This window comes from Ursus americanus, chromosome 33, assembly GCF_024610735.1.
Source record: "Ursus americanus isolate L20-20 chromosome 33, mUrsAme1.1.p, whole genome shotgun sequence".
Lineage (NCBI taxonomy): Eukaryota > Metazoa > Chordata > Mammalia > Carnivora > Ursidae > Ursus > Ursus americanus.
In genome coordinates this window covers 23,848,978-23,861,959 of record NC_142159.1, presented here as the reverse complement: position 1 = coordinate 23,861,959, position 12,982 = coordinate 23,848,978, and the positions used below count along the sequence as shown (strand labels likewise).

At 59.4% G+C, this 12,982-nt stretch overlaps 2 protein-coding genes across 13 annotated transcripts in view; one reads left to right on the top strand and one right to left on the bottom strand.

The window, feature by feature from the left end:
• The window catches only part of PIK3CD (phosphatidylinositol-4,5-bisphosphate 3-kinase catalytic subunit delta), a 51,165-nt gene extending 44,429 nt beyond the window's left edge, over positions 1–6,736 (top strand). For all 5 annotated transcript variants that reach the window (XM_087858343.1, XM_087858340.1, XM_087858342.1 and 2 more), the window contains 10 exons: positions 137–280; positions 394–493; positions 637–815; positions 897–1,009; positions 1,130–1,208; positions 1,773–1,940; positions 2,544–2,667; positions 2,796–2,941; positions 3,050–3,182; positions 3,845–6,736. In XM_087858343.1, coding sequence (XP_087714469.1) covers positions 137–280; positions 394–493; positions 637–815; positions 897–1,009; positions 1,130–1,208; positions 1,773–1,940; positions 2,544–2,667; positions 2,796–2,941; positions 3,050–3,182; positions 3,845–3,982 — 1,324 coding nt within the window. In that variant the 3' untranslated portion in view covers positions 3,983–6,736. The remainder of the gene's footprint in view (positions 1–136; positions 281–393; positions 494–636; positions 816–896; positions 1,010–1,129; positions 1,209–1,772; positions 1,941–2,543; positions 2,668–2,795; positions 2,942–3,049; positions 3,183–3,844) is intronic.
• The window catches only part of CLSTN1 (calsyntenin 1), a 76,215-nt gene continuing 68,903 nt past the window's right edge, over positions 5,671–12,982 (bottom strand). For 4 of the 8 annotated variants that reach the window (XM_087858344.1, XM_087858346.1, XM_087858345.1 and 1 more), the window contains 8 exons: positions 12,465–12,622; positions 11,221–11,369; positions 10,775–11,001; positions 9,893–10,087; positions 9,370–9,515; positions 8,211–8,346; positions 7,710–7,894; positions 5,671–7,249 (listed from right to left, as the gene is read on the bottom strand). In XM_087858344.1, coding sequence (XP_087714470.1) covers positions 7,052–7,249; positions 7,710–7,894; positions 8,211–8,346; positions 9,370–9,515; positions 9,893–10,087; positions 10,775–11,001; positions 11,221–11,369; positions 12,465–12,622 — 1,394 coding nt within the window. In that variant the 3' untranslated portion in view covers positions 5,671–7,051. The remainder of the gene's footprint in view (positions 7,250–7,709; positions 7,895–8,210; positions 8,347–9,369; positions 9,516–9,892; positions 10,088–10,774; positions 11,002–11,220; positions 11,370–12,464; positions 12,623–12,982) is intronic. The other 4 variants (XM_045776819.2, XM_045776821.2, XM_045776820.2 and 1 more) reach the window with 1 other exon arrangement.

Genomic DNA, 12,982 nt, shown 5'->3' with positions numbered 1-12,982 from the left:
CCCCCCCTCCCCAGGGCTCCCTTCTCCTCCGGAGGGCGGTTTGGTCCCCCCCACCCCAGACGGTGGAGCCCGGCCCGGGGAGGACCGAACCTTGCCCGGGGTCTGCTCAGGTGAGGCCGGCCTCCCCTGTCCGCAGGGACGACGAGCTCTTCCGGTACCTGCTGCAGCTGGTGCAGGTGCTCAAGTACGAGTCCTACCTGGACTGCGAGCTGGCCAAGTTCCTGCTGGCCCGGGCCCTGGCCAACCGCAAGATCGGCCACTTCCTCTTCTGGCACCTCCGGTACTGGACCCACCGGGGCCTCGGGGGGGAGGGACCCTGGCCTGGCGGCCTCCCGTTCCTGCCGGCCGCAGGGCCTGCGGCTCAGCCGTCTGTCCGTCCATCCGTCCCTCCAGCTCCGAGATGCACGTGCCGTCCGTGGCCCTGCGCTTCGGCCTCATCATGGAGGCCTACTGCCGGGGTAGCACCCACCACATGAAGGTGCTCATGAAGCAGGTGAGGCCCCGCCCTTGGCGCTGTCTGAGCGGGTCGACCCCTTTGGAGCCCCCGGGGAGGGGGGGCGGCGAGGCTAAGAGCCTGCCCCTCCTGGCCTCGACACGCCGCCACCGCCACTGCCACCGTCCCGCTCTCCCTGCCAGGGGGAGGCGCTGAGCAAACTGAAGGCCCTGAATGACTTTGTCAAAGTGAGCTCCCAGAAGACCACCAAGCCCCAGACCAAGGAGCTGATGCACGTGTGCATGCGTCAGGAGACCTACCTGGAGGCCCTTTCCAACGTGCAGTCCCCGCTGGACCCCAGCACCCTGCTGGCTGAAGTCTGGTGAGCACCCCCCCCGGGGCCCCCCCCCCCCCGCCGGAGGCCCCGCAGAGCGGCCCCCGCTGACGGCTGTGCGGCCCGCAGTGTGGAGCAGTGCACCTTCATGGACTCCAAGATGAAGCCCTTGTGGCTCGTGTACAGCAGCGAGGAGGCAGGCAGCGATGGCAGCGTGGGCATCATCTTTAAGAACGGGGACGGTGAGCGGGCGGGGCCCCCCCCACGTGCCCTCGGGAGATGGGGAGGGCGGGGGCCTGGGCCAGGCGGGGCGCGGAGAGCCCACCCGCAGCTCGTGCTTTTCCTTCCGCGACGCTGCCCAGACCTCCGCCAGGACATGCTGACTCTGCAGATGATCCAGCTCATGGACGTTCTGTGGAAGCAGGAGGGACTGGACCTGAGGTGAGAGGCCCTCCTGTCATCCGTTCGCGCTCGCGGCACGCCTAGGACCCTGTGCCCTGGAGGAGTCCTCTGTCAAAGCCAACACTGCCGCCTCCGTGCGGAAAGGGGTTGTTCTAAGAGGAGCGGAGACCAGTCTAAGATTAGGGCCGAGGGGGGCGATGGGGCCACAGAGTGAGGGAGGGGAAGGCCAGGCCTGGCGCTCAGCGTCTGTCTCGCTCCATTGTTTCCTTTGCCCCACGCATCCCTGGCCTCCTGCCCCATCTCGGGAAGCGGTGGCATCTTCTTCCAGGCCACCTGGATTTCTCTCTGAGCAAACATGAGCTCGGCCAAAGTGCCGCCGTTCCTTCTGCGCGTCCTGGGTGCTGGTGCTGACCTGTCCAAGGAGCCTTCCCCCGGCGTTCTGGGCGTCAGGGACTCCTCGCCAGCACCTCTCCTCCCTTGCGGCATCTCCTGGGGCTGTTTTGGCTCTCTTGGGCTCCTCTGGGTGGGGTGGGCTGTCAAGCCGCCCCAGGGACAGCCCATGACCTCAGCATTTCCCTGCCCCTCCTCCCCCACCCCGGCTAGGATGACCCCCTACGGCTGCCTCTCCACCGGGGACCGCACTGGCCTCATCGAGGTGGTGCTTCACTCAGACACCATCGCCAACATCCAGTTGAACAAAAGCAACATGGCGGCCACAGCTGCCTTCAACAAGGATGCCCTGCTCAACTGGCTCAAGTCCAAGAACCCTGGGTAGGTTCTGGGCTCTGGGGACAGACACCCTCTCCTTTCCAAGAGTGCCATTTAGGAGTCAAAGGGGAGGGGCAGGGCCCGTGACAGTCTCCATGGCTTCCTGGCTCAGCCGAGGACCAGGTCTGCTCTTTGGGGGTGGGTCGGGTCTCCATTCCACCAGGTGTCCGTGAACCATGTTGCCCCGTGCTGACCACTCTCAGCTTAGGGACGTAAAACCACCACCAGTGAGTCTGGGCTCACCAATCTGCAGTTTGAGCTGCTGAGCAGAGTGGTTCTTTGGAATCACTCATGCAGCTGTTCGTAGCTAGTTGCTTGACCGGCCTGGCTGGGCCCCCGGCACGTGTCTCTCCGTGGCCTCCCCTCCGTGAGCAGACCGGCCTTGGCTTCCTTCCCTGGCAACGGGTTAGGTTCGAGAGCTGCCACGTGTGTTAAGGTCCAGGCTGTGGGATGAACCCAACACCGCTTCCTCCCTGTCCCGTCGGTCCAAGCAAGTCATAAGGCAGATTCAAGGGGAGGGGACACAGACCCCACCTCTTGGTAGAAGTTGCTGGGAAATGGCGTGGTCACGGTTTCGAATCCCCCTTCCCACCAACACATACACAGGGAGGCCTTGGATCGAGCCATTGAGGAGTTTACCCTCTCCTGTGCTGGCTACTGTGTGGCCACTTACGTGCTGGGCATCGGAGACCGGCACAGCGACAACATCATGATCCGCGAGAACGGGCAGGTAGGGGCAGAGCGCGCTGCCACGCAGACGTGCCCATCGCCCTCCAGGCTTCCTCTCCCCACCCCCCGCACCCCCTTCCCCGACCGGGGCACTTTCCTCTCTGACCGCTTCAACTTCCCTCTTCTTAGCTCTTCCACATTGATTTCGGCCACTTTCTGGGCAATTTCAAGACCAAGTTTGGAATCAACCGTGAGCGAGTCCCGTTCATCCTCACGTATGACTTTGTGCACGTGATCCAGCAGGGGAAAACGAATAACAGTGAGAAATTTGAAAGGTGAGGGTGCTGGAGGGTCCCAGGCCGGGGTGGGGGCAGGTCTTGTAGGGAGAGGCCGGGGCTGTGGGCAGACCCAGAGCCCCGCCTCCCCCCGCCTCACCCCTGCAGGTTCCGGGGTTACTGTGAGCGAGCCTACACCATCCTGAGGCGCCACGGGCTGCTCTTTCTCCACCTCTTTGCCCTGATGCGGGCCGCCGGCCTGCCTGAGCTCAGCTGCTCCAAAGACATCCAGTATCTCAAGGTAAATGCCAGGGTAGGGCCCTGCCAGGCACACCTGGTAGCCCCCAAGTCCCCGAGGCCTGCCCCTGAGCACGGTGGACCCCACAGGGCACTCCCGGTGTTCAGTCCTCATGCCCCCCGGGACCCAGCCGCGGGGTCTGGGGGCGTCAGCCTGGTTCCTTGCTGATGTGTCGGCCCCCCCCCCCCCGCCCCCTCGGCTGACCCTCTCGTCCCCACGGGCTGCAGTGGTTCCACTCAGACAACAGGGCTGAATTAGATATATTCCCTCTTCGTTTAAAAATGCTTTTCCCTCCGTGTCGTTTCAGTGTGGGAGAAGCTGGGGGGTCAGGTCAGCCACGAGCCCCTCCTTGGTGCCCGGTTCATGCAGAACGAAGCTGCCCCCTCCTCCCCTCCCCCTGGAGTTAGTTTCCAGTGCAGAAGGCGAGGCCACCTGTGCACCCCTGGGCTTCTGGGGTGGAGTCGGCATCTTGCCTGAGGGTGGGTCAGGAGGCCCATCTGGGTTTGGGATCAGAACAGAGAGCTTTTCCCAGGGGAGATGTTGTGGCTGTCTCCAGATTCCCTTCCTGCAATTCTTTCAGGAGGAAATTTACAATGTTGGGGGGGGAGGGTTGTCCCCTCCCCGGGGTTGGGGTTGAGCTCAGTGCTTTGATGGCTTTGCCTCAGGACTCTCTGGCGTTGGGAAAGACGGAGGAGGAGGCCCTAAAGCACTTCCGAGTGAAGTTCAACGAAGCCCTCCGGGAGAGCTGGAAGACCAAAGTGAACTGGCTGGCCCACAATGTGTCCAAAGATAACAGGCAGTAGCAGCCCTCGAACCGCAGTCTCGGGAACGGGCACCGGCCCCCCCCCCCCCCCCCCCCCCGCTGTCCGCTGGGGCCGGAGAGCCTGCCCGGCACCCCTCGGGCAAGAACGCACACAACTGCCTTTTGTTTACACTGGTTATTTATTTATGACTTGAAATGGTTCAGGAGCTAAACAGCCATAAATGGAAATGCATCCTTTGTGCAGGGGAGGGGCCCCATCCTCCAGCGCCCCCCGATCCGAGCCCCGGGCTCTGATGAGGAGATACTGTGAGTCGGGCACTTCCGAGGCTGCATTGTGCTAAGGACTGTAACCAGAGTCTTCCAGCTGGTGAATCAGGCCCCAGCAAAGACTGCTCTCCTCGCCGCCAGGAAGCCTGCCTTTTTCCTGGGCTCCTGCCGGGCTGCACGGAGCTTGGCAGCTGGCGGTCACCCTGGTGCCTGCCGTGCAGACAGGGCGCCACGACTCCGTCCCCCCCTCCACCTTCGTGCTCTCCACTGACTGAGCGCTGGGCAGCTCCCGGAGGAAGCCTGGGTACCCTCTAGATTCAGGGATGCTTGCTTTCCACTTTTAAAGTGACTCTTGGGTACGGGAATCCTCTCATCTCTCTGCTGTAAAGCGATTTTGTTTTGCGGGTAAGAAAGAAAATAGCCAGACTACTCATTGAACCTCGATGGCTCAGAATGGCCTCAGCCCCATAAAGTATAATATATGCTGGTCCTCAAGACATTAAAAAGATTTGAGCTTGATTGAGCTCAACTATGGATCAAGGCAAATGCAGGTCAGAGTACTCGTGCAATTATGTGTCTCCTGCCTCGTGAAGCAGGTTTTGAGGACGGGACTTGATCTCCAGGACTCTCCCCTTTAACCTGCTGTGAGCAATCAGGTATCAGAAATATGGGGTTGGTCTGTGATGGAATGTTTTTCTCTGGCTTGAAGCAGTTCAGGCTTCGCCTTCGGTGGACCTGAAGAGCTCTAGAAATGCCAGGTTCCTGGGCCCCTCCCGGCCATGTGAAACTAACTCTGGAGAGGGAGCTAGGAATCTGGGCTTCTCGAAGCCCACGGGTGAGCCTCATGTGTTAGCAGCCGCCTTGGGCCCCACCCAGCTCCACTACTGGTCTCTCTAAGGCCTTGCAAGTCCTGGGAGGGCCAGGAATGGCTGCCCTCTGGACAGGTGCATGGCTTTAAAAAAAAAAAGGACCCAGGTGCCGACCTTCTTTGGTTCATTAGAGGTGCAGTCCGTAAGCAGGGAGTGCCGCCCCCAGAACACCACTGACCACACTCTTGTCCCTAACTAAGTGCTGAATTCATTCGCCCCACCTCGCCGGTTTGGAAATAGGAAAAGCCGAGTGTATGTCTCTACGTTATGTTATTTATTTAAACGAGTCTGTCCTGGCGTTCTGGTTCGGGTACATGGCCTGTGCGCCTGGTGAGAAGAGGTTTTTTGTTTTTTTGTTTTGTTTTTTGGGTTTTTTTAGTCTTTTAATGTTTCTGTATGGGGAAGTGAGTCCCACACAACCAGTGTGGGCTGAAGACGGGCACCCTGTGAAGGCTGGACGGAGAGGTAAAAGCATACTGAAAGAAATAAAAGCCTTTTTATGTCGTGTTCTCAGGTCAAAAACAAAAACAAAAAACAAACAAAGAAGATGCAGGATTAAAACCAACCCAGGACCAAACCTGACACAGTCCGCCACGGGTTAGAACCAGCTCTTTATTGTAGTGTATACACGCTCTGACCTCAGCAATATACACATCCGGGACGTGAGCCTCTATCATTGTCTACACGGAGCAGCTACAGTGACAGTACGTGGAGGACGGCCACACACGACGCAGGACAGCCGCAGTGTCCTCGAAACTAGCAGTTATGATCACAGAACAGGATTCAAAATGATTTTCCCCCAGTTTTAGAAATCTAAAATTTTACATGTAAATTAAAAACAAAGTGCCATAGGGGTTTTAGCTCAGGACTTGGCCTCTCCTTTTCCTTCCCCGCCTGGCCAAGCAGCAGGGCTCCCCACTCCTGGCGAGTGGGCTTACCTCTGGGGCTGTTGGGGGGAAAGCTAGCCCTTTGCCTTCGGGGCACAGGGCATCCTTGGAGTGCGTCTGTCCTTGGACGTTCTGAGTATGGACCACCCAGGCCTGTTCTCTCTCCACACCAAGTGGCCGGACGCTTTGCACCATGTGTACGCACACTCCCCGGCAGGGCAGCGGACATCTAGTAGTCTGAACCCAAGGCTGCACACGAGAGTCCAGCTTCCTGCGCAAGGAGCTGCCGGTCATCGGAGGAGTGTGTGCAAGAGGCCAGGGACCCCCGCACCCCCACCCCTCCGCCAGATCAGAAATGGGTAGAATCCCAAAGCAAAGGCCTGGCCGTTTCCAGCCTCCAGAGAGGGTCCCTGATCCGGTGCCCTCCCGCTGAGCAGTGCAGGGTGGGGGGCAGGGGGAGAGGTGCAGGTCCGTGGCCCTCTCACTGCCTGGCCACCTGCCGAGGTGGTGCACCCAGCAAGGCCCGAGCGGCCCCTCTCCTCTCCGGATGGGGGTGGGGCGGCAGCCCACGGGGTCTCTCCTGCACTGTGTCAAGCTTCACTTTGCATGCCAGTCCTGGGTCACGCTAGCACGGAGGACACGAGAAATCCCAATTTATTTACAAAATATTAAAAAGTCAGTTCGTCATCTACATATTAACTCCCATTCTGCCCTTTTATACATGCACTAGTTTGGAAAAAATAAAAACTTTAAAAAAAAAGAAAGAAAAAAGGATTACGAGGTGGGAGTGAGCAATTTTAACCCTTTGTCGACGAGTCTGGTCGTTGCAGCGTGTCTGGAGGTGCGAGGGGGCCGCGCAGCGCGGGCCGCGGACAGCGAGCGTCAGCTCGTCACATACTTCAGAGCGGTCTGGGTGGAGGGCGGGGGCCGCACACCAAGCGCAGGCGGACGCTCAGCGAGGGGGAGGGTCTGCAGACCTACTGGCCAGAATGACTTTGTACACCGTGGACCCTTGGGACTGGGAGGACAGATGACAGCAGAGTCTCCTGAAGCAGAAGGAGAGGGGTGGAGGCCGCGGCCCGGGGCTCAGTAGCTCAGGGTGGAGTCGTCCCACTCCAGCTGCTGCTGCCTGTTCACGTTCTGCTGGTCCCCGTGCTCCCCCTCCTCCTCCTCACTGCTTTCGGACTCGGCGCTGGTGATGTCATCCTCCTCCTCCCCGTCCTCGCTCTCCTCTTCCTCTTCCTCCTCCTCCTCCTCCTCGCTGCTGTGCTGGTCCTCGTACGTCTGACGAAGAGACAGCACGTGAACCGAGGCCCTGGGCCCCGCCTCGGCACCCGAGCCGAGTGTCCACGGCTGCTCACCCCCTGGGAGCCGCAGAGGAAGGGAACTGCCCGCAGCACACTCCACATCGGGGGAGGGCTGGACCACGCCGGAAGTCACCTCATCCCTGACGGAAGGGACAACACAGCTCTGGTTGCCACCCACAGGGTCTGTCACATGGGGGGGAGCGTGTTTCTAAGCTGACAGGGCGGCGTGAGCTGGGATAAGGCCTCTCTGGGCCCTCAGTTTGCCCACCTGAGGAACGGGGACACCTGCACCTCACCGACTTGTCATGTGGATCACGTGATGTTTAAGCCACGTAAACGTGGACGTGCCACGGCCATGCGACTTCTCTGGGGCGCATGTCACTTTGGCCCTGGCCTGTAGTGGTTTTCAGGCGCAGGGGCCGCCGGTCGGCACCTACCTCCATGGGGTTTACGGTGATGGTCAAGGCAGAGTCGTCCCAATCCATCTCGTTCTCCTTCCCGGTGTCCTGGTCCCGCATGGTTCGCTGATGAGCAGCCCGGATCCGGAACACTCCCAGGATAATCATGAAGACCAGGAAGCTGACACACACCACGATCACCACCGTGGCAGTGCTGGGGACAACTGCAACCGAGGGGAGACGGGGCGGTGAGGCTGACGCCTGCCCCAGACGCGGTCATGCCCTCGAGCCCCCGCCCCCCCCACGGCTGCTTCGTCTGACCCCGGAGAACAGGAAGACATGTGAGGAGAGTCTCAGCACAGGTTCTGAGCCCCGGGCTAGCCACTTCCTGCCCCGGTGGTGCTTTCGTCCCTCGCGGGTGGCACAGAATCACAGAGCCCGGCCAGCCGAGGCTGCTCGGACCAGGTGCTGGGCTCCCAGGACGACGTACCCCCCGCACAGACCTGACCCAGATGACCCTGCTTCTGCCCACAGTCCTACCTGCGAACGGGTGGGGGCTGGCCAGGTTGTGACCCGAGAGGTCGACGAAGGCATGGTGCTCCGGGTGGACGAACTGGGGCTGCGCGGCCATGTGGCTGGCGTGCTCCATGGGGCTGGCCGCGTGGATGACGTTCACCTGCAGCACAGACACACACAGCGGCCTGAGCGCGGCCCGGGGGCGGGAGAGCGGTTCCCAAGCTCCCGGGACTAGCGCTACTCAGAGGGGTCCCTGGACCAGCACTGCTGAGCGGATGAGAAGAGAACAGAAAAATCAAGGGTCAGCTCTTAGAAACCATCATAACTGCTTGATACTGTCATCCATCCCAGAAATAGAGCACTGTTCTAATAATTCCCTTTTACTGCATTCCATAAAAGAACCTGTCCACAAAAGAGTAGAAAAACCGCCACCACCGTCCTTCACTGCGGGTCATTCGAGAAGCACCGGCATAGCCCATTTCCCCGCTTTTCCCCAAAACCACAGCCACATGAAAGAGCACAAATCATAACCATTTATTTCCTTTCAAATCTGTTAGCCTTTGGCTCAGACAAAACTCCCATCGATTCTTCAGCACTGGGACTTCAGCATTCTGCTGCTCTGAGGTCACCGTGCAGACGTTCGACTGCTGAGAATAACTCTGGGCCCATTCCTCCAGACCACAGAAGCCCTGAGTGATGAAGGGGCTGCTGTCCAGGCCTGTGGAAGACCTCAGAGCGCGGTGAGCACCTTCTGACCACCGTGCCCTGAATTGCCACCATCGGGCTCGGCAGACAGCACAGCACCCCTCTCCCCCAGGCTGGCCCCGTGCCGGGACCCCTCTGCCCGGGCCAGCCCCGCACCGGGACCCATCTCCCCAGGCCAGCAGTCCGCCAAGAATCTTTGGTTCCCTGGGAATTGCTCTTTCTCAAGCAGTGTCAAATGACATTGGCTCTACTCATGAGGTATTAAGAGCCTCTAACTCTTGACCACCTCCTTCCAAAGGCCCCTCAGACGCCCATGAAAGGGGCACACCAGCTGCACCCCGGCCCACCCAAACCTGCAGCAGCTCCCGGGCTGGGACAGGCTAGCACGCCTGAGACGCACCCCAACAGCTGCCACATGAATGCTCTAAAAACGGTGTTTGCAAATATCAGGGCCGCAGGTGGGCACCCAATCACCCACCTCCACCTGGAACTCATTGCTGACATAGCGGCCATTCAGCTCCGAGCAGATGAGCTTGAACTTCCGGTCAAGCAGAGACTGGGTGTGCCAGTTCCGATAGCGCAGGAGACGCAGCACCTCCTCATAGCTGGCCATGGTGTCCACACCTGCAGGGAGAGGGGAGAAGACCGCCCGGTGGCTGGGGTCAAAGCCAGGGTCAGGGGAGGCCGGAGTCAGGCCCAGGGGCGGCTGGACCAAGCGGACACACACATGTTGGCTTTCTAGTTGTGGGGAGAAGTGCGAGTGTGCAGGCACGTCTGTTCCTCCCCAGGGGGTGGGGTGCCAACTCGTGCCTGACTTCCACCCCCTCGTACAGACAGGAGGCAGGGCAGTGTCTGTTCTTCCCTTCCTGCCAGGAGAAGGCGAGCAGCCCACGCTGAACCTCTCCTCCGCCATCGCCTCCAGGACTCTCCTAGAGCTCAGAGAGGACAGGGGCAGGGCTGAGGCTCCCGCTCCGCCCCCCACCTGCACTGAGCCCGCTCACCTGTGAAGACCGTGCCCAGGTCCGAGGCGCTCACTGCAATGCCCTTCTGCTGCAGACGGGCCGCGTCCACCTCCAGGCTCTCCTGGGCCGGGTTCAGCTCGTCCCCGTCCACCGTGACCTCACAGGTATCCAGGTCGTGCACGATTTCCTCAGATACCAGCGACTCTTGAACTGCGGAAACAGACCAAGCCCCAACTGCAGAGCCCCGGGAGGCCAGTCACACTGGGGAGCCTGCTGGCTGTCCTTGAGCTCACAGAGCCCTTTCAAAGTCCAAAGACAGAAAGATAGGAAAGAATCTTTTTTTTTTTTTCTTTTTTAAAGATTTTATTTATTTGAGAGAGGCTGAAAGCGAGAGAGATCACAGAGTCGAGAGGGAGAGGCGGACTCCCGGCTGAGCAAGGAGCCCGATGCAGGCCTCCATCCCACGACCCTGGGATCACGACCCGAGCCTAAGGCAGATGCCTAATGGACTGAGCCACCCAGGCACCCCTAGGAGAGGCCCTTTTAAGAATCGGGGTGCCTTACGTGTCTGGGAGGACTGGCCCCCAGGCAGGCCCAAGAATGCGGGGCCCCTGAGCAGCCAGCGGGAGCAGCATTGTTCCCTGCAGTCGGCCCCGGATCGTCTCGGCCTCCACGGGGCACCTCAGATCCGGACATCACACCGGAAAAGGAGGTAAGGACTCTCCAGGTGGGTGTCCAAAGAGCACGATGAGCTCTCGACCATGGGTCAGATCCCAGGAGTAGACCCAAGAATAACATTAAAACATCCAAATCTCTCAAAATCTCAGGGAAAAAGAATTCAGGAAGTAAGCAGCAGCTGTGGGGCGTCAGCCACCCAGGTTCGAGCCAAGGGGGCGACTAGCCCAGCCGAAGAGCTGTTACCTGTGGGGTCCTCGTCCCCTTCCCCCTCAGGCTCCACTTCTCTGGTGATGGTGCTGATGATCCGAAGCTCAGGGAAAAGGAAAACCCCTTCCGGGCTTTCAAATTCGGAAGCCGCTCGAGCGAAGTGGCGGACACCGCTCAGGCTGATCTTGGGCTCCTCGGGCTGCAGCACGATCACGCCGCTGTCCACCGGGGGCACGGAGACGCAGGAGGCCCCGTTAAAACACCTGCCAACAAGCGACGGGGAAGGCAAAGGTCAGGGCTTCGAGGAGCGGCTCTGCAGGCTACTCGCGCCATGGCCCATGCATTCCTCAAGCCCCTGGGGGGACAGAGTGCCCAGTGCCATTCACGGACCCCGTCCACGCCCTCCAGTAAGTGACGGCTGCGGTGTCTTAAAAACCTAAACATACACGGTTTCTTCTCCAGAGTTAAAAATCAGCACATACTTGACCGTGCTGGTGATTCTGAGTCTTCGGATCCCCGGTGTGGGGAACTGCCGGGAGTTCAGGTAGGCGACGTGCTGCATGGCCTTATCCAGCTCCCCGATGTCGTCTCCCTCTAAGGTCAACACCAACTGACTGGGGTTGGTATGGATCTGAAATCGGGCCAGAGGGGGACAGAAAAAGGGTTCGAACTGCAAGAAGCTAAAACCACACACACTCTGGCAAAGAGGGTCAGCTGGGGACCGGTCCGATCAGAGACCTCACAGAGCTGCAGCGACAAGACCCTCTTCTTCACGGGTCAACGCCCAAGGCGCAAATGTATCTGTGGTATAAGAAATACAGGGGCGCCCGGCGGGCTAAGTCGGTGCAGTGTGTGACTTGACTGTGGGACTGTCAGTTTGAGCCCCATGGTGGGTGCAGAGATTACTTAAAAACAAAATCTTAAAAAAAAAAAAGAAAAAAGAAAGAAATACATATATTTGGCCTCTGTCCCCAGTTTCTGGCACAGAGCCCCCCCAAACCTTGGAAATATCGCGATAGGAGCCCCTTTTGTTACTCATCGTCAGCCCCTTCCAAGAACACCAGCATGGGTGCTAATGAGCAGACTCTGGGCCCTGACATGGTTCCAGGATGAAGCTGACTGACTGTCACAGAAACCAGGCGTGTGACTGTGGGGCTGGCACTTTCAGCCCCAACCCTGACCTCTGGCCAATGATTTAACCGGCTGTGCGTACCTAACAGAAGCTCCGGAGACTCCCCTGAAGGACAGGGCTTGGGAGCTTCCCGTGTGTTGGAGGGTGGCGCCTTATAATAAACCAGCAGTAGTAAGCAAAGTGCTTTCTGCAGATTTCTGAGTAGTTCAGTCAAATTACTGAGACCCAAAAGGGGGGAACAATGGGGGTCCCCAACTTTGTAGCCAAGCTGGACAGAAGTGTGGGTAACCCAGGGGCCCAGCACCTGCACACGGCATCTGTAGTGGGGGCAGCGTGGTGGGACTGAGCCTCCCCTCCTGCAGGGTCCGTGCTAACTCCCGGCTGTCAGTGTCAGAAGTGAACTGAATTGTAGGACACCTGGCAGGTGTCTGGAGAGTTGGGGAACTGGTTGGTGGAAAACCACCCCCAACGTTTGGGGGCAGAGGTATTATGAGTAAACACGGGTCAGGATCGATCACATATCAGTCCTTTGCCAGCAGCCCACACGCTCGTGCTCGAGGTCAGCAGCGTCGTGTGAGCAAATGCCAAGGTTACCTTCACGCCTCTGGCGCCGTCTTCAGGGAGCTGCAGGTCCAGCCCTTCTTTGCAGGTATACAGACAGTCGATCACCTTCTTGTCCGCGACTTTCCCAGAACGGACGGTCAGGCCGGCCAGGTTACCTCGGAAAAACTGGGTCATGTGCAGGTCACCACCTTAGGAACATGGGGAACAAAGCAGGCAGTTACTTGCACGGCCCGGGCCATCCTGCTTCGCTTCGCAGTGCAGTGTTACCGGTGGTGGTGGCTGGATGGAGGGACATGCGGGTTAGTTCGTACCACATCCTGTTAGCCTTGCAATCTACATGGAAGCGCAATGGAGAAATTAAGTCGTTTATGATCATGCAGATGGCCTGGAGAAAAGAGGTGTTGGGGGTCCCTCACCCGAAGCCCAGAGATCCCATGAGAGTCCCCGCGCAACCGCCACTCCCTGGAAAGGGTGGCCGACACTGCCCCCGTCCCCCTGGTGCACTGGTGACATTTTCCAGCACTGCCAGCCTCCTGGGTCGCTGCCTT